The sequence below is a fragment of the Osmia lignaria genome, chromosome 14 (assembly GCF_051020975.1).
Source record: "Osmia lignaria lignaria isolate PbOS001 chromosome 14, iyOsmLign1, whole genome shotgun sequence".
Classification (NCBI taxonomy): domain Eukaryota; kingdom Metazoa; phylum Arthropoda; class Insecta; order Hymenoptera; family Megachilidae; genus Osmia; species Osmia lignaria.
In genome coordinates, this window is record NC_135045.1 from 12,253,869 (window position 1) to 12,274,311 (window position 20,443).

Here is a 20,443-nt window from a genome sequence, read left to right on the forward strand (position 1 = left end):
GTTCTGGCAAGCACATGGAAGGAAATACAAATGATGATGCGTGCCCATCAACGTTATTTACACATTTATTCCTTTATTATTTCATCGAATAATATTTTACTCGAATAAAATTATTATCTTTCCTCATTTAAGTCTTATATACTATGTAATTTTATAAAACATTAAATATATAAAATTTTATTTTTATAAGTTTCGTGTTTGAGTTCTATATGTTTTTTCAACAAGACACATTTTGTGTAATCATATTCGTTGTAACAATAAAAAAATTACACAAAAAATGGTCATTAAAAATATAACTATGATGGCTCTAAAATATAATTTTACTCATAAGTTGATATAAACTGTAAGATTTCAGGACATTTTTCTTGTGTCAATTGTTTTACACTCTGCTTATTGTTATTCTGCAACGTTAAATCGGTGCGTGGTACCAAAAGCTTACAAACTGGTATAGAAGGTGTCGTTACAAGTACTTTATGTAAGGCGGTACAACCATCGGCATCTTGTAAATTAGGGTTTGCACCCGATTTTAATAAAAGTCGAACAATTTGGGAGTGACCTTGCATTGCTGCTCTATGTAAAGGTGTAGCACGTCCACAACGTGTTCGTGCATTCACCGCTGCACCATTTTCTATTAGAAATTTACAAATGTCATCATTTCCGTTTCGAGCAGCATAATGTAACGCTGTGTATCCAGCAAAATCTTCCGCATCAATAGGAGTACCTTTCTTCAGCAATGCTTTCACGCGATCTAGATCATTATATTGTGCTGAAAATTACACAATTCTATTTGATAATCACACAGAAAAAAATACAGACGTAGTTAAATAATAAAGGATCACAGTTTGTTTACCTGCATACCATATACCACGTTCAAATTCCATTTCCATAAGTGATTGACGAACATCGTGATTATTATTTGAACTGCAGCATGTATAACGATCATTGCTACCATGATGGTGCTCCATGTTTGTCACGTGTTTAACAATATGCACTTGGAGGAACCTCGTCTACCTATTATTTTATCAAAAAAAAAAAAAAAGAAATACAAATTGCATTTAAATGCACTATTTTCCTATATAAATACACTTTATATTGCATAGAAAATGACATAAATTATTTGTAATTGTTGTTACGAATAATAGTGTACAAACAAGTATTTTTATACCATTATAAGTCGTATATTTTATAATAAATTCACAGTATAATGTGCAAAAAGTGTATTCTGTATACACAAAATAAACGTGTATAATTTTACAACTTGTACGAACACGGACTTTCTATATGAAAATAAGGCCGTTATACGCACAGATGACCTTTGCATAATATTATTATTAAGTTTAGATTATTTTACATTAAATAGAATATTTCAATAATCGCTTCACTACTCACTTTATACTGAAGCACGATGTTGCGCTAATAAGCATTTCTTTTTATGATTAATACAATAAATGTTAATTGCAATACAAATACTTCTTTCTTATCGCACAAAATTAACAATAGTTTTGATTCCGCATATTTTATATATCATCATAAAAACTATATAAATGTATGATAACAAAGAGTCAAGTTGAAGTAATATAATTCCATCCAAAACATGATTTGTATGTAAAATGCCGGAGTAAAAGTAAAAAATAAAGTGATGTTTTCTCCCCAAAAATGTTGCTAATCTTAATTCTGTATGGATTAAATATATCTAGTAAAAATATAAGTTATTTTGTAATTCACATCTGATAATTCTATGTATATAGTTAGCCACCTAATAATTGCTTTTTATGCGATCTTGCAATACGGTACAAAGTAACTGTAACATAGTATTTTTAATCAAGAAACATGTAGAAAATTTGGAAAATTGTACCCGTACAGTCTTATTAGTGTTGTAACGTGTTGTAGAAAGAAAATAAAACAATTATTAACGAAAAATTGTATAACACCTTCATTCTTCTAAAAATTGTAAGAATAAACCAGCATATTTAATATAGTTTAAATATATAAAATAAAGTATGATTATAACTTTAATCTATTAAATACTTTTTACGAATTTTACACAACAAGATGGTAAAATTCATTATTGGAAATTTGCTTATGTTAATCCGCCCAATAAAAGAAATGCACATCGCTAAAGGAAGTTAAAATATACTCATCATGATTCGGTAACGAAATTGAAGACACTCATTCATGCCCTCGTATGTTCCTCCACAGAAACTTCATCCATATATGTATGTGTATGTGGGTATATATATATATATAGTTAAATAATATAATACTTAGTTCGTACTGATTTTTCATTCATTATGCGTATGAAAGCCGGGTACGCATACTTTAAATACGTATTTATAAGAATGAGTTTGTTTTCCTTTTTAATTTTAGTCCTGAGAATAATTGCTGATTTTACAATTCCCTTTGCAGCGTCCAAAGTATTTCAGCCTCTCCTGTGCTACAGATGACTTTATATCCTAATTCTGCCAGAGCGTTAATGATGGAAAATGCTGGACCTATAATAAATGTTTTTCATGAATTAAAAAAAACTTATATTTATATATAAAAATCCTTATTTTAGCATGTTTTAGCAAACTACGTTATAATAGCAGGAGGATAATGCAATATCTGATTACGATACAGGATACTTCATTCCCAAAATACTTCTAAGAAATGAAAGAACGCAAAAAGTACAGCAAAGAAAATAGAAATCATAAGTCTATTTATACAAATATATCGTTACTATTTTTACCAATAAGTCATCCAAATGAAACGTATTATTTAAAAATGTATTGTAGTATTTATTTTCAAGTTCAATAAGTTACATTGCAAAAAATGAAAAATGACAATATAACAAAAACAAAAAAAAAACAATGTTAAAATACAGTATGTAAAAAAAAAAACAAAAAACAATGAAAATAGGCAATGGAAACCTCTGATCAGAACGCCGTTGACCATGTCTGAACCCGAGTTTGGAAAACGTTTGGAGAGGGCCACAATTTCATCGGAAGTTAGACCAAAGACAACACAATCAGTTGCAAATGGAGAAGCTCTTACACCAACATAATAGTAATCTTCATCGTTTACTATGTTGGTTACTTTTTCGATCAATGCATTTCCTGATTGCGTCATGGTTGAGCTAAAACGACTGTTAAACTTCGTTGCCTTTCACTGCTAAAAGAAAAAATACATATCTAGCATATTATCACAAAAAAGTATAACGTTATCTTTCTTTCTATTTGAACCATATATTATATCTAAGTTATAATTAAATATACCAAATAAACAAAAAGAAGAATCAACATTCATAACTTTCCATGTACTATACTGGGGAAAAGAAAAAGAATTATTGCTTATGTATGCACACTATATAAAAGTATTCAATGATAGTTTTTGAAATAACGATAAAATAGTATCCAACATATTTTTTACTGTGAACTTTGAGTTATATAACTATATAAATTTAATTCATTTCAATATATATTTTTTTGTATACAAATTTCGTTTTAGTTAAATACCATAAGTTCAAAAATCAAATTACATTTTATTTTAAATAATCAGTAAGTTTTTTACATTTCTTTTTTCATTTATTTGTACCCTTTTGTAAAAATAAACATAAGCCCGGGTATTACTTATCAGTAGACAGAAATTATTATTTAAGATTATAGAACGTCGACGAACTTAGGCACGTTATGTTGGAGGTGGCATCAACCCATGAATGGACAACCTGTGCTACAGGTACGTAAAAAGGAAATAATACAAATACAAAATTACACTATGTGTGAAACTGTCTCTTTTTTCTATTTTGTTCAATTAACTGTCTTCCTCGTTCTTCTTTAAGTTCTATGAGATCAATGAACTTCAGTCCATACTTGATCTTTTTCATACTCCCAAACTGAAGGTTCTTGTTTTGGCCATCCATCATTTATTTTTTTATGCATATAAATATTCTTGTTGTTTAACATCTTTTGGGCATTTTAGACATCTTTCCATGTGTCACTCCATCAGAGTGTCATTATGAATGTGTAACTTATCACAAAATTTATGAAATCCAATTACTTGAAATCCTGCTACCTTTTTATTGTAGTAACCCTACACAATTCCATGCTTTTTTCCATGGTGTACTTTTGCATTGGTATATATATATATATATTACTTTTATATATGTATAAAAATATTGCTTTTTGTCTTATAGAATAAAAACATGACAACTTCTATTCTTTACACAAAACCAAACTCATATAACATTCGTATAATAGAATAAATATAAACCATAAAAAATTAAAAACTTAAATTACAATTATAGTAGATTATTAGCGCAACATCGAAATTATAATTACATGATTTAATGAAACATAATACAATATGTTATTTATTAAAATTATTATTGAGTGTACATATCACATATTTCAATATTCACTTGTTCATTAAAAATAAATGTTCAACTTTATAAATTACAAACATTATGTTTGTAATTAAATTAAAATTATTGACGTATATTAATCAAAATAAAGATTAATAAAAGTTTATAATATCGAGGGAAACGATTGATACTGACTTACGTAATAACGAACATTCTATGCAAATATTACGTTAAATTACAAATAATACATATAATCAGTTGATAAAATATTGGTTAATAAAATACAAAACATATTGAATACTACGTCTATCTGTTTAAATTGAAACGTCAATCACCAACAAACATAACCTTTGTAAAACACATTCACAATGTTGCGGTTTTTATGAAAGTAATGTAAATAATAAATGCTTTGAATTTTTTAATAATTCATTACAATTTACGCTATAGATTCGAATTTAGCATAATATAATAGAATAAGACTCAACTGTTAATATGACATAGCACAAAACACCAGTTCCACCTATTGTTTATATACAGTACTAAAACTTCAACATATTCTACTGATTTACAAAAAACGTTAATAAAAAAAGATATTAAAATGAACAAAGAAATCGATAAATTAGTGTCATATCATAAAATTCTATTAATAATTAAATTTTATACGTATACATATTATAATGGAATTAATAAACTTAAAAAAATGTTTATATTCTGAACAAACATACAGATAAACAATTTTTTATCTAAAAAAACATTCTCTAATTCTGGGTCCTAATAATTTTAATTTTAACATACATATTTAATAACTTTCTTTCCCCCTTATTTTAAAAATAACATACTACATTGTGTAAATACGAAATTTTCTTTAATTTCTTAATTTACAAAGTAACATAAAATAAAGATAACAAATGCTAAATTAATTTTTCAAATAACGAAAACTAATCGATCCTTTACTGATATCTGTTTGCATTGCAGAGTCATTTTTTTATTCAAATAATGGTTAATCTGTACATCATATCATACCTGCCTTAAGAACAGGTTCGGGTTCAGGTTCAGAGAAATCTTTTCTCATAGTCCACATATATTCATTATAATCTTGTTTAACACTGGTACTTGAGGATGCCACAACTTTGTAACCAAGAACTTCTAAAGCAGTTAATATTACACAAGGATGTTGTAAATATACTATTGTTGAATCATCACAGTATCCCCCAGAAGCAAAACGACTTAGTTGTTCTATATCTGATGCTACAACACAAATGAATAACATCACACATTTTTAACATTTAGATGCTTGATATGTACATATGTTTCATCATAAAATAACGATAATTGTAAAAATCTCACATTTTCTACTGAAAATATACCCTCTTTCAACTACGACGAACACGATAATTTTAATCGTTTTATCACGATGAAGTAGTGATACGCAGTGTGAGATTTCTGGCCATGCGTACTAACGATAAGAAAATACTAGGTCCATCTCAATGACGTACCTAGATGTTTTAAATATGAAGGTATCATTGGGCCCCATAAAAATGAAATATATTACATACTGTATAAATAATATTAATAAAATATATTGCTATTTTGTACGTGTGCAACCGATTTATTATAAGAATACCAACATTTGTTGCAAAGGTAAGACAAACTGCAGAAAATACGTGGGCCACTTTCAGGTGTGTAATGTATACAGCTATGGCATTACGTGATATGTATCTCTGGCTGTAATGTCAAAAAATCCCATGACTGCGCATCACTGCGATGAAGCCTTAGGACACATATCACTTTAGTTAAATTTACAAAACACCAATTATATGAACGATATTACAACTCAGATAAAGCAGTAATATAAACAAATGTTTTTTGTAACTTAAAAACTTTAAATATATATAAGTCATTAGTTAAAAACAACATATTTATATTTATACATACCCAACACTATTTCTGTACTATGTATACACCTAAATATTTCAATATACAAGTAAAGAAAGCGATGTGAATAAATAAAATACATAATACCTAACTATAATGTGAATAAAATTGGGACATAAACATTTATTAAAATCTACACATTAAATTTTTTATAACAAATGTATTAATAATTATAAAACTATGTCACGAATTTATTTTATGTTTAAAGCAAAAGATACAACTATATTTTGGTTTTTAAAACTTTATTTTATCTATAACTAAAGTAGAAGCATTATTGCATGTAACATATCAATTAAAATTAAATATGTGATATACATATACTATAAAAAGCACAAGCCTTTAAAAAATTATGGTTTTAACATATAATTGGCAACATATAATTTAAACAAAAATAAACTTTGATAAACACTTAAGCTTTCAAAGGAAACTATACCTTTAAGACCTGATACTAAAACCCTCCATGGATATCTATGACCGTATGAAGCAAGATTACCACGTACCAAAATGTATGGCATCTGTGATATTATTCTAAAACAAATTTTATTATATATATATTTGAAATAAAAATACAAACATTCTATTTTATTTATATATATCAAACTTATATAATACAGTATTTAGAATCTAAATATGAATTATTGATAACAGTACATAGAAACATAAAAATATCGTACTTAATCCTTATTTTTAGAAATACATGTATTTATCACATTAAATATCACCATTTGATTTAACGTATCAGCATCATTAATGTAATACGAATTTCGACCCTAACCTATAAATACTAGTATCTCATTTTGCTTATAAACGAGAAACAGAAATATTTATTTTTCACATTCTGTTCATTTTTTGTTAAACTACTATTCGGAAAAAATATAAATCTTCGTCCGTTCTTAACTCATAAAAGTCATATTAAGGTTATGTAAAAGGAAATCATATAAAAATATCAAGATTAACATTTTCCATACGTTTATTTAAATAATAATAATTATTTTTATTTCCTAGAAAACTTTATTATTATAATAAAAATATTGGGAAAACTATACCTCTGTATTAAATGGAATTGAATTGATATAAAACAATCTTTAATTATATTTCATGTATCATAAACACCACGTATTTTTAACACATGTTCTTTTATAATTAAAAGTAACAAGTGTTTGAAATGTCAAATTTTTTTAATAATCCAAAAGATTTTAAAGGTATTTATTAGTTTACATGTTTGCAACGAAGTAGAAAGCTTTTATAAAGTTTTATAAATTATACAAACTAAAATTATTACACATCATTTTCTTATTCAGAATTAATTCGTGTCATTAAGTCACTGCATTAATTATTACATCTTCACTCACCTGTTATCATGTACAATGTACGGAATTCAATTTTCTGATCCCAATCTTAACCAAAAATTGTACTATATTTTAACGATGATTTATAGAAACAATAAATTGACACATTAAACGTTGTAAGAACTTTTAAATTTATACTAGATTTTCTATGTGTCTACTTTAAAAATAAACTTCTATCAAAAAACAATAACTATATAATTCAACACAGATACAAAAGTTACGAAAATGCGCATATGTGCAGATAATCCACATAAAACTACCGCTAAATCCACAAATCCTAAAATGTTTAAGCGACACCTATTTGGGCTGTTTTCAATAAAAAAATACGTCCAACAATGCTTGGGCGATATGAAACTCTAAAATAAAAAGTATTTAAATGTTTTGATTAATCGATGTTACGTTTTATTGAATAGAAATGTAGGAACTCTTAATGATCTTCATATCTTTAAATTTTGAGAAATTTTATTAAACAAACTTATATATGATATTAATAGTCATCATTTCTTTTTTCTGTTTACTTAATGAACATTAAATGATATATATAAATATGAAGTTATATTTAATTAAATAAAAATTTATCTGACAAGAAAATTTGAAGATAAAATTGGAAATATGACCTGAGAAGGTAAAATATCAGCTGTAAAATCTTCATTCATTTTTTGTGAAGTTCAATTTAATTTGCTGTTTAATTTAATAGATAAATTAAAAGAAAAAAGAAACCCAATCAATACTTTAGCTTCAATGGAACTTTAATGTGGTTGGTTTATGTGGTTTTAATAGATTGATTGAATGGACAGTCAATTCATGATGAGAAATGCAACTAATACATAACATATTTTAATAGAAATAATGATTTTTAAAAACTATGTCATAAGATAAAGAATCTTTTAATTAATAAAGTTATATAATTTTGAAATATATTGTAATTTATAGATATATATAGGTGGATGTATAAAATTATGATCAAAGGATACTCATCAGTGTTCGTCTTTCTATGGACGTGCATACAAAGTTATCTGTTGGAAAAGATTGCATTTACGATTAACGGCTTTATTCTTAGTTATAGGAATATTTAAGTTATATCATTAAAATTAAATTTCTAACGTATAAATATGAATCATTGAATAAAACAATTAAAAAAATTAGTGACAGGTGGTTTGACGTTTATTCGCCGCCATCGTTATTAGCGACAGTGATCTGCCATATTGCGCGTGATATAAAGAATTGTATTACATTTACGTTATTACGGTTATTATTTGTACATTCAGTGCAATAGTTTATTGTTTATGTAGTAACAATAATTACAAGCGATTTCCTCGATTGAATTTTTGAGAAAATACTTCCCGATAAAGCGCTGTAAAACGGTGAGTAGACGGTGCATTGTTGACATCAGAAACTTTTTTTAAGAAACAGTTGTCATCAGGAGATTAACTTTTGAACCCCTATATTTACCAATTTTTATTGCATATTCTTGTATGATAACTTTTAATCATTGTAATAGTTATAAGTTACAGAAACCTAATTATTATTTAAGTGATTATTGCCTTATCATACATGTTTTGTTGGAAAAATATCTAAATAAAAATGTCAATATCATGTTTAAGATTTAAGTTCCTTTTATATTTGTATCCATACTTCTATAAGCCTTAGTTGTTAGAATTACAGCTAATATATTATCATTTCATATATGCAACCTGAAAATAAACTTATTTAGTCATTAAATGAAATGACTTTTACATTGAAAATACTATGTAATCATAACAAAATTTACTTGATAGCATGTTTATTGTGAATGATTTTATTATTAGCTAAGTATATTTTTAGACTTACATATTAACAATTAAATATTACTTGAAATATAACATTATAAATTATATCCTATTATAACAATTATTTATTATATTTTTAGCAGTTGTTATATGAATTACATATCAGTTTTATATTTCTTGGAAATGTGAAATATATTTCTAGGTACAGATAATTAATAAATTGTGTTATTAATATTACCATATGCTGATCATATTTTAATATACCAATATTTTCTAATCTATCAAATCAATTTCAAATTAATTTAGATATTATTATATAATGCAGTGAAACATAAAATTTGATTTATTTATTTATTTACAGAAACAAAATGTCAACTGGACCATATAATTATTCTTATATCTTTAAGTACATTATCATAGGAGATATGGGAGTAGGTAAATCATGTTTACTACATCAGTTTACAGAAAAAAAGTGTAAGTTGCTATAGTAGTCATTTTTACATTTGGATACATTATTTTGTCAGTTTCTACTCTGAAATAATATATATATATATATACACATATATTTATATTGTATTCCAGTTATGGCAGATTGCCCGCATACTATTGGAGTTGAGTTTGGAACTAGAATCATTGAAGTGGCAGGCCAGAAAATAAAATTACAAATATGGGACACTGCAGGGCAGGAACGTTTCAGAGCAGTTACTAGGTATAGATATCAATGTTAATAATAAATTTTTACTTAAAAAACACAGTATAATATATATTTATATGTGTTGTAGATCTTATTATCGGGGAGCAGCTGGAGCATTAATGGTCTATGATATTACTCGTCGTTCAACTTATAATCATCTTAGCAGCTGGCTTACAGATACCAGGAATTTAACAAATCCAAGCACTGTATGCAAAATATATTTTACCTAATGGTATTTACGTCTGTAAAGTGTAACTACATTGATGCAGAATTGTTGAATGATGTATTTCTTCTATATTATAAATAACGATATATTTATATTATGTAACTAATAAGGAACTGTATATGTTGTACTTACAGGTTATATTTTTAATTGGTAACAAAAGTGACTTGGAAGGTCAACGAGATGTTACTTATGAAGAAGCAAAACAATTTGCTGATGAAAATGGTCTTATGTTTGTAGAAGCTAGTGCAAAAACGTAAGTTAATAACGGGATAATCAAATTAGATGTCAGAAGAACATGTTTAAAATATAATAACAAATTAATCTTTTACTTTCGTTATCAGTGGACATAATGTCGAGGAAGCTTTCCTGGAAACAGCAAAGAAAATATTCCAAAGCATACAAGATGGCCGGTTAGTAGAACAGAGTTTTATTATTTTACCCGTATTGTTTTTTAATTTACTAAACACTTTACTGTAATAATCTGTTTACAGCTTGGATTTAAATGCAGCAGAATCCGGAGTTCAACACAATCCCAGTCAACCAGGACGTACCAATCTTCAAGGAGTATCTAATGAACAGCAGGGTGGAAAAGACTCTTGCTCCTGTTAGGTCTTTATTTGTTTGTATATAGAAACATGAATTCCTCGGTACTATTAATGCATATATGATTTATACTAAGTATAGCAAGCAAATAGTCTCCTGTCTTTATCCCTTTACCTTTGATAAGTCAAATCTACTTAATAAAAGTTATCAATTCGTTTTTAGAATTAATTTGCAAAACAAAGATATGAATATATGATTCAGTATAAATATACACACATAAATTATACTGATGGTAATCATTCTGTATTGGCATTGTGATTGATATTTTAATGTTAAAGCTTTTTTATGATTATTGTCATTTGCATATATTTTCCATAGATCGTATATTCTGTTGTGTAAGGATATTAAATATTAGACAATATGTTGTATTCATAAATCTTATAGTACACGTGTACAAGGTGCATTGCACGAGACATTTACTTAATCACATGAAAATATGATAAATGTGAATGTGACACAGTTAAATAAGATATGTATTTACTATTGTAAATTAAATTCGTGGAACAAGATTGAACATGTTTGTTCGCGTTTGTTATCTAATTTGCAATTTGAAAGTTATTGTACTATAAGGTTAAATGCAAAAAAATTATTGGTAACACAAATTTCTCAGCAGGATGAAAACAAAAAACAAAAAATTGTCATAAAATAGCATAATGAAACAATATTGATATCAGTTCTATGGTTTCGTACTATAATTTCATTACCACACTACACGGGATATAAAAAGTAGTATAAAATCAGATGCAGGTTTTATGTTTCGCTCGAAAAATATTTTAATTTTCAATATAATTACTAATTTGACAATTTTTTCTTAGTAAAGACAGAATTTAATGCATTGTTATTGTTACTATTATACTGAAAATGTTTTAAATTGTCAATCCTTTTAATAAGATCTATACTCGAACATAATGTTATGTTATGTTAAATCGATATTATAAAGCTGAAGTATTATACCGATTTGTATAATTCATTATACATCTTAAAATATTATTTGCTTTTCATGTTCAATATTACAAACGAGCTTAAGAAACGAGTAAATTTGTTATCATTTCTACATATCTAGTTGAAAACTGTTTTCTTGGCAGTAATCTCAATTTATTTTATAAAAGTTTTATATGTTATTGATAATGGAAATTAAATTCAAAATGGATTCATCATAAATGATTCGTCACGTATTATATTGTTTTTAATTTAATGAAACTGAAGTTAATTTTTATACGAATAAGTAACTGAATTAACAACAAATATTGTTAATTACGTCTGTATTTTATTCAATGTACTGTAAAACTATTTTGCATTTATATTAGAAAAAAGTGCAAAAAATCACTTCAGTTAAATTTGACCAAAGCTTTTAAGATTGTTTAAAAGTAATTGTTGTCTTATTATATATGTATCATAAAGTCTATATATATAAATAAACTTCAAACCATTAAAAAGCAATCTAAGGTGTAAGATAAAAGTGGAATACTTTTTTCAATTTAGTATATATTATTATTGCTGAAATATTCAAATTTCAAATATTCATCATCATTACTGGAATTCATATCATTTTTTTATTTTTATGAAGTTTGAACATAAATTCCGTAAATTAAATATAAACTTCATATGAATAAATCGTACTGTAATTGTACGCTTTTACGAGTTTTTAATTTTTAAGTTGCAAATGATTACATCATAAGTGCATTTGGTTCCAGAACATTCCACGCGGTAGTATGCAGTAGTATGATATTTGAATTCGATCCGTATAAAACGTTATTCCCGTTTTAGAAAAGTCATTCTATACAGATTTAAATAGTTCACGGATTAAATAATTTCATGTATTAGTTCTTCTTTGGCAATGAATTTACAATATATTTGTGGAATCTTTTTAGTTCTAATGATATGTCATCTAACAAAGGGGTGAGATATCTTTCATGATAGCCTTTGATATAAAAATTAATACATTTGTATTTTTTGAATATTTGAAAAATACCTATAATAATGTATTTGTTTGTTAAATATAAATACTGGTATGCATTTATATTTATGCATTGAGACTTCATATAATAGCTATGTACAATATGTATTTGTTTTAACTTATCAAAACTATATACTAATATCATCGGCGGCATGGTTGATTTGAGTATTAATTCAAAAAAGAATTAATACATAAATTTAATTACTACAGTTTGCCAGTGAGAATTATTATAAAGTTAAAGAGGTAATTGTATTTAATTCAAAATAATTCAAACCCTATATTCAGTAAGTTAAACGAATATGTATTTTACGTAATATTAGATCTAAAAAAAATTATTATCAGTGCGCACCTCGGGATACAGAAAAAGAAAACAATGTCGGTAATAGTGAATAAGGTGATTAATTTGAAATAATGTTAACACTGCAATTTCTCGTTGCGTTTCTTATACGCCGTTATCATACCATATCATACGTGTTTATCATAACCTGTTTCGATCATTAGATGATACTTTACAAACAATTAACACTTCGTAAGTTTGAATAATTACATTAATCTTTATAAACTGTAAACAATTTATACAAAAATACCAATTGTGAATATGAAAACCATTTTTAATATAAATATAAATAAAATATTTGAAAATATGGTCACTGTTAAAGTTTATTTTTGAAACGTTTCCATATATATACACGATGTATATGTGTGTGCGTGCGTGTGTGTGTAATATGACAAAGTATATTTATTTTATTTAGGAATAAGGAAATACTTTTTGATTTTACAACTGCAGACAATGTGGATAATTGGACGGAAGTATCTGATACTGTTAGAACAGTAGGAAAATCAAAAGCTGTTTTAACATTGCAAAAAACTCAGCTTTTTCAACATGCCATATTTTTTACACTTTTGAATCCACAACCAAATGGTGCTGGCTTTGCAGGAGTGGAGACAGTAACTAATTTAAATTTATCTAATTTTGAGAATATCAAAATTAGTTGCAGAGGACAAGGTGCAAATAGTCATTATAAAGTTGTTCTTGAACATAAAGGTCTTCACACAAATGGAAATATAACATATGAACAATTCTTTGTGGTAAATTTTAATTATTTGTTTTTGATGAGTAATATAATTTTCAATTAATATATCTTTCTAATTATATTAAATTATATTAGGCTTCAATGTCAGATACTGATTTTTCTACTGTGATATTGCCCTTGGCAAGTTTTAAACCATATTATCGTGGAAGAGAAGTACCTAATGCAGAACCATTAGATACTGCAAATATAACAATGATTGGTTTACAAATATATGGTGGAGTTTATTTACCAATTAAACAAAAAGGAGTATCAGCATTAGAAGTACAAACCATTTCTGTGTCATAATTTATATATTAATGTAATTATGTAACATAATTATTTAATGTCATATAATTATTAAATGAAGATATGTAAATATATGTATAGTGTTTATATATTTGTTTTGATTTGTACTTTACAATAAATATATCAGCACTTCATAAACTACTTCATAATTTTAGTAACTACTATTACACATTTTGTTTAATGTATCAAATAATATGTGACAAATTTATAGTTTCTGTTCGGCCTAATTTTCGATGAAACGTTGACTGTTTTATCGACGCGGAATTCAAAGTTCGGCCTTCATACTAGCATCACCTTAACCTAAACATGAAGTAAACAAAGAAGTCCAAAGAAGTCTTTGACAGTTATGGCAAGATACTCCAGTGAATCGGATTCAGACCACAATAGCAGATATCGAAGAAGACGTAGCAGAAGATCTAGGTAAAGATATCTTTGTAATTAAAAATTTTTTAAAATTATATGTTGATATGTTATTTTTTTGTATTCATAACTTATTTGTAAAAGTTCAAGGTTTTTAATGTTATTTTATATGTATACATTTTAATAATTCACTTAATATAAGATTAAACACTTTAATGTATAGTTCATTATATTAAAATTATGTTTGTATTTTAGATCCTCTAGTTCAGATTCTAGTGATTCATCACCTCATAGAAGAAGATCATCTAAACATTCAAAATCTAAAAGGAGACATCGTTCACATTCTCGAAGTAGAGGCAGAGACAGAGATCGTGGTCAAAAAAGTTACAAGAGCTCAAGAAATAGTAGTTCAAAAGGTAGTGAAAGACATAAGTATCGTTCTAGATCACGTTCTTCAGATCAATCTAAAAGAAAGGTTAGATCCGCATCAAGAGAAAAATCTGGAAGTCGTTCAAGTAGTTCACAATCTAATGTAAAAAGTACTGTGTCTGACAAAACCAAAACAATATTAATAAAAGGTATAATGTCACAAATAATATTGATTAAAATTTAATTACAGTGTCTTTTACAGTGTTTCCAGTAATTCTTCTACTACAGTGTTTTCTGTAATAAGTTTCAGATTTAATATGAAATTATTTGTTATAGATGATTTTCCCATTGAGCCACGTTTTAAGGAGGGTGTATTAGACGAAATTAATTCTGAAGGTTTTACACCGAAACAGTTCACATCATCTAATACAAAGGAAAAGAAATTTAAAAACATTGTTATAGACATTAGTGCAGATACTATACAAGTTCCAACAGTAGCTGAAATTCCTTGTGGGACAGAGAGTATTTTTCATTCATCGGTATTGTATTTTGTTTTGCTATTTTTCATATAGAAATTTTAATAGTGTCATCCACTTTGTTAACAAGCATTTTTATTTTATTTAGATAATGCTTGATCAAGAAGTGAGGTTTGACAAATGGGTGAAAAAATTGTACACTCTTAGGCAGAAAGCTATAGCTGATTTAATACATTCAAATGTTACTTGATAATTAAATCATTTAGTTCTATTAAACTTTGATGGCGGCAAAATTATGTAAAAAATATTTTCTTCCTTACATTTGGCTGTATAAACAAATAATTTAAAAAATAAATATATTTAAATATTTTATAGTTCATGCTAATTAATATCCGAATATCCGGTAATTCCCAATGCAACCAATATATTATTAAACCAAGAATAGCAACTGTATTTAATCATGTTAGTTATATGCTAATGAAATTTATAAAATAAAATTAATTTAGAATACCTTATCATCTTTCTGTGAAGCTTACCGATTTAAGGTTAGTAGTTGACTTCCGTAGTATCGGACTATTCCGAATTTAAATATGGTGTTAAAAGGTAGTTTATTTATCCTCATTAATTGTGATGTTTCACTTAATTGAAAGTGTTTAGTGTATTTTGTCGTGGATTTGATTTCGTGAGTGAAATACGATGGAAATTTACCTCTACTTGGAAATTCAGGTATTTATGTAGTAAATGACATTACAACGAAAACCTTGCTTAGGTTATTAATCATACGTATATAGAATGTCTTATATAATATCTTATACATTCTTTATGTTTTTTATTGCATTTGAACGTTAATTTCAGTAAGTTTAATTTAAAAATATAAAAAGAAGTTATGCGTAAACGTCTAATATGATAATTACAATTACACAACATGGTATATGATATAAAAGTAAGGTTGAAGTTATTGTCTTTTTTTCACATATTTTTAAAATTGTTCGATTATTCACTATCAGTTTTTGTTCGTCGGTATAATAAATGTATAGAATCCATTTATACCGCGTGAAAGGTAAGAGTGAAAGATTGAACACATTATGGCCTACCGCAATTTTTATTTTATGCGGATGTTCGTTTCTACAGCTACATTTTTAAACATCATTAAAATATACATAGTATGATAAATAGTAATAAATACAAAATATACCTTAACAAACGTTATAAATTAGCGTATACATGATTTATGGTTATAAAGTTGTAAATTACTTGGTGAAAGTTAAAAAAGATACTTAGTTCGAACGTTCTATCGAAGAACTCGAAAATTAAATGCATAAGATTACGAATGGTTTATATGAAAGTAGCCAATTGTTTTATGAGTCTTATTACATGTACTGAAAGAAAATTGAAAAATTAATGACGTTTCATTCGCTAAGCAATGGCGGATCCGGAAAAGGGGGTGATTGAGCCCTCGATCTTATCAAATTTTAATACTTTTTATATTTGCTTTAATAAAAAAAATTATTTGTTCATATTTAATGTGATTGTTTCGTTTTTTATAATGAATAAAGATGCTAATATAAATAAGTTTTAAATTCTGTAAAAATGATTCAGAAACATTCTCAAGCAACGCTTCTGGATCCGCTCTTTTTGCTAAGTCAATTAAACGATACGATTAGTATTATTGCAACACATAATCTACCGTGAACGAGTACATATTGGTACAGTGTATGCAACTAATACTCAACGATATCGTTTACGTCTAATAATCAACTGTGAGGTCTTCATGTTTATCGTACGAATAATCATTATGTTTACACTAAGGAAGGATACTACGTCTGAAACAAACGATGCACTGCATCTTAAAAACCTGTTTGTCTTCACAGTTAAACGAGTTACCATTTTGTTCATTCCACGATCGTTGAATTGAAATTGTGCTAAAGCGATTAAATATATTAGATGCCGACCCAAAAGTTCGATCGTACCGGATGCTATTATCATTGGCAATTCCATTCGCATTTCTACTGTTCCAGACAGAAACTATCCTATGCGTTATGATAAACGTTGCCCTATATATTCCCTTTTTTGTAGTACACGCGATATATGTATATATCACTACACCTAGATGAATATTTAGTATTGGTATCCTCCGTTAGCCCCAGCATCGCCACCGCTTCCGGATGGATATCCTCCATTACCATTGCCACCATTGTTTCCGTTTCTGTATCCACCGTTGGCGCCACCTGGTCTTCCGGACGGGAAACCTCCTAAGAAAATAGCAATTTATAATATCTTAAGTGTTAGTTATATTTTCAATAACTTAATAGGATAGAGATTAGCTAATAGAATTGGTATATTTTCTATTTACCATCGTTGAAGTCAGGTCCACTACCTGGCCTTCCTGAAGGATAACCATTTCCACCTGGTGCACCTCCATTAGGTCCACCACTGGGGTATCCATTACCACCAAGTCCATTTCCATTAGGTCCACTTGGGTATCCATTGCCACCAGCTCCACCTCCGTTAGGTCCGCCACTTGGATATCCATTACTACCAAAATCACCTCCACCGTTACCTCCTGGTCCACCAGATCCATATCCTTGCGAGTTCGCTTCACCTTCGTATCTAATCTGAGGCTTGAACCCATCTTGATCGGCTTCGTATTCAACAATTTGTTTCCTTCCATCGGGAAGTAATACGTTGAATTCTCCTTGAGCTCGGTCGCCGTCTCTGCTTTCGGTATGTCCGTAATCAGCCCCGGATTGATCATCTTTTACTTCGTAAGAGAATTCGTATTTTGCTGGTTCCTACATCCATTTTAAGAATCGTGAAGAAAATAAAACAAAATGTAGTATATTAATTGTAATAGGTGCAGTAATAGAATACGTTGTGACGAAATACTGATTATTGATCAATTCAAGAAATATAAGAACATTTCTTGAGCAACGTTTCGGGTCATAGTCATTATGCATTGATTTTAAAATTACAAGAGAAAGCATTGGCTTAAATTATAGCTATAATTGGTTGTATAGGATGTCACGTTTCTTTCATTCACCGTCTAGTTGAGAAAATGACGTTTCACTAAAAAAAATGATAAATCCGAGAGTGTATAATCTTGTGAAAAATAAACTTACGTTACTTCCATCATCCGCATTTTCTCCGTAACCTCCACCATTGCCTCCACCGTTTCCACCTGGACCTCCAGAGGGATAGCCTCCATTTCCAGCTGGACCTCCCGAAGGATAGCCTCCGTTGCCGCCTGGACTACCAGAAGGGAAGCCTCCGCTGCCACCTCCGTTGCCACCGGGTCCTCCGGACGGATATCCACCGTTGCCTCCACTTGGTCCAAAACCACCACTGCCACCATTACCACCGTTATATCCTCCATTTCCACCACCGTTATTTCCATTTCTGCCAGGTGGTCCGTAAAGTCCTGACGGTCTTCCAGCGTTCCTATCAGGAGTACCGTAGCTGCTCGATGGTCGCCCACCATTGCCACCATTTCCACCATTGCCACCATTTCCGTTTCCATTCCTTCCCGGAGGTCCGTAGAGGCCAGACGGAGCTCCACCCCCATTACCACCACCGAATCCGTTTCCACTTTCCGGAGGGCCATAACTGCTCGATGGACTGCCACCGAATCCGTTTTTGCTACCGCCGTTGTTTCCACCATTGCCGAATCCATTTCCTCCACCAGGTGCTCCATAGCTGCTCGAGGGTTTTCCGCCACCAGAACCTCCGTTTCCACCGAATCCACTGGATGGCGGCCCGTAAGAGCTGGAAGGCTGACCACCTCCGAAACCATTTCCTCTGCTTCCACCGTTTCGCCCACCGTTCGAGCTAGGTCTTCCATTGCCAGAACCACCACCGTTGAAACCGTTTCCACCAGTAGGTACTCCGTAACTATTCGATAAACCACCGCCGGAAGCTCCAGGGCCTCCACCGATACCATTCTGGCCATCGAATCCAGGTGGTCCGTAAGTGTTTGAAGGACCTCCGCCACCTCCACCATTACCACCCCCGGGACCACCTCCGCCCGGTGGTAAATAAGAATTCACTGGAGGCTCGGAACGCACCAGGGTGAGCGCAACGATAAATACTGCTAATCCAATCTGTGAACAGGATAGAAGACGAGCAAATAAGTTTATAATAAGAAGATATAACTGTTAGCTTAAATAATTATGAATTCATTACTTGAACATTAAGATTTATAATTTCTTATTTGTTTATTGGTATCTTATTGCAGCTTCATAAATACTTGAATAGGATGAGCTCATAGGTCTTTCAAGGTGTAATTTTATCGATAGCGCGAATACTACGGTACTTATTTTTATGATAATATCATTACAAATTTCGAATTCCCTTGTGAACAATCTTTCCGAGCAGAAACACTGAATTGTTTCGTGTGCTCAAATACAGAGTTCGTATCGCGTGTTGTGCAATTACCCTAGGTAGAATAGCACGTCGTTCCGAGGTACGAACAATCTCGTCGCAAGCTTTTTCCTATTCGATGCATATCAGTTGCGAGAGATATAATTTCCCTGCTATTCGCGGCCCGTAAGTTTCCTCACCTTAGACATGGCGCTGAAACGATGGATCTTCCGTCGAACAATAAACTTAGCCACCGTTATTTCCCTCGTTTATCCTTGAGAAGGTGAGCCTCTGGATCATGCGAGGTGCTGCACTAGGTACGTTTGCGTCTTTTACCTTCGTTTCTCTATCTTTTGGCCAGTGCACACCTTCCACCGTAGCACGGTGTCGAGGGAATGACAAAGTTTGCTTCTAATCCGCTTTATATATCCCAGGATTCATCCGTGTTTCTAGATCATGGTTTGGTGCAAGCGGTAGGATTTACAGCGTGGCACGTTGTAACTGTGTCACGGTGGTGTTGAATCAGTCGGTGACGGTAGGTAGTGATGGTGAAGAAGAGTGGGACCGAAGCAGCCACCTAGAGTACGGATTCGTTCCATATTTCACGGGTTACGAATCCTATATTGTAACG

At 29.5% G+C, this 20,443-nt stretch overlaps 6 protein-coding genes across 12 annotated transcripts; 3 read left to right on the plus strand and 3 right to left on the minus strand.

The window, feature by feature from the left end:
- Positions 1 to 106: 106 nt before the first annotated feature.
- On the minus strand, positions 107 to 4,880 carry LOC143305208 (palmitoyltransferase Hip14). Of its 2 annotated transcripts, none has more exons than XM_034334829.2 (3): positions 4,825 to 4,880; positions 851 to 1,011; positions 107 to 766 (listed from the first exon to the last, which is right to left on the minus strand). In XM_034334829.2, exons 2-3 carry the CDS (start codon positions 963 to 965, stop codon positions 321 to 323), a joined length of 561 nt encoding a protein of 186 aa, XP_034190720.1. In that variant the 5' UTR covers positions 966 to 1,011; positions 4,825 to 4,880; the 3' UTR covers positions 107 to 320. The 2 variants fall into 2 exon arrangements, with proteins under 2 accessions (XP_034190720.1, XP_034190721.1); XM_034334830.2 differs by lacking the exon at positions 4,825 to 4,880 and adding an exon at positions 4,539 to 4,795.
- Positions 1,025 to 7,844, minus strand: LOC117609006 (uncharacterized). 5 transcript variants are annotated; one of them, XM_076691971.1, is made up of 4 exons: positions 7,627 to 7,843; positions 6,708 to 6,802; positions 5,363 to 5,587; positions 1,025 to 2,492 (listed from the first exon to the last, which is right to left on the minus strand). In XM_076691971.1, the coding sequence occupies exons 2-4, from the start codon at positions 6,787 to 6,789 to the stop codon at positions 2,389 to 2,391; spliced, it is 411 nt and encodes a 136-aa protein (XP_076548086.1). In that variant the 5' UTR covers positions 6,790 to 6,802; positions 7,627 to 7,843; the 3' UTR covers positions 1,025 to 2,388. The 5 variants fall into 5 exon arrangements, with proteins under 5 accessions (XP_076548086.1, XP_076548087.1, XP_034190724.1 ...); XM_034334833.2 differs by lacking the exon at positions 1,025 to 2,492 and adding an exon at positions 2,988 to 3,147 and having other exon boundaries at positions 7,627 to 7,844; XM_034334832.2 differs by lacking the exon at positions 1,025 to 2,492 and adding an exon at positions 2,988 to 3,150 and having other exon boundaries at positions 7,627 to 7,838.
- A 754-nt stretch (positions 7,845 to 8,598) lies between these two features.
- On the plus strand, positions 8,599 to 11,577 carry Rab14 (RAS oncogene family member Rab14). The gene is made up of 7 exons (XM_034334890.2): positions 8,599 to 8,987; positions 9,754 to 9,866; positions 9,975 to 10,101; positions 10,175 to 10,292; positions 10,447 to 10,565; positions 10,654 to 10,722; positions 10,804 to 11,577. The coding sequence occupies exons 2-7, from the start codon at positions 9,761 to 9,763 to the stop codon at positions 10,919 to 10,921; spliced, it is 657 nt and encodes a 218-aa protein (XP_034190781.1). The 5' UTR covers positions 8,599 to 8,987; positions 9,754 to 9,760; the 3' UTR covers positions 10,922 to 11,577.
- Positions 11,578 to 12,428: 851 nt separating this feature from the next.
- Positions 12,429 to 14,602, plus strand: LOC117609052 (uncharacterized). Of its 2 annotated transcripts, none has more exons than XM_034334892.2 (4): positions 12,429 to 12,814; positions 13,625 to 13,961; positions 14,042 to 14,264; positions 14,463 to 14,602. In XM_034334892.2, exons 1-3 carry the CDS (start codon positions 12,753 to 12,755, stop codon positions 14,249 to 14,251), a joined length of 609 nt encoding a protein of 202 aa, XP_034190783.2. In that variant the 5' UTR covers positions 12,429 to 12,752; the 3' UTR covers positions 14,252 to 14,264; positions 14,463 to 14,602. The 2 variants fall into 2 exon arrangements, with proteins under 2 accessions (XP_034190783.2, XP_034190784.1); XM_034334893.2 differs by lacking the exon at positions 12,429 to 12,814 and adding an exon at positions 13,261 to 13,401 and having other exon boundaries at positions 13,660 to 13,961.
- Positions 14,531 to 15,801, plus strand: LOC117609050 (uncharacterized). The gene is made up of 4 exons (XM_034334889.2): positions 14,531 to 14,671; positions 14,867 to 15,189; positions 15,317 to 15,519; positions 15,605 to 15,801. The coding sequence occupies exons 1-4, from the start codon at positions 14,598 to 14,600 to the stop codon at positions 15,704 to 15,706; spliced, it is 702 nt and encodes a 233-aa protein (XP_034190780.1). The 5' UTR covers positions 14,531 to 14,597; the 3' UTR covers positions 15,707 to 15,801.
- A 746-nt stretch (positions 15,802 to 16,547) lies between these two features.
- On the minus strand, positions 16,548 to 20,191 carry LOC117609049 (resilin). Its single transcript, XM_034334887.2, has 4 exons — positions 20,013 to 20,191; positions 18,576 to 19,553; positions 17,810 to 18,248; positions 16,548 to 17,708 (listed from the first exon to the last, which is right to left on the minus strand). The coding sequence occupies exons 1-4, from the start codon at positions 20,019 to 20,021 to the stop codon at positions 17,575 to 17,577; spliced, it is 1,560 nt and encodes a 519-aa protein (XP_034190778.1). The 5' UTR covers positions 20,022 to 20,191; the 3' UTR covers positions 16,548 to 17,574.
- Between the last annotated feature and the right edge of the window lie 252 nt (positions 20,192 to 20,443).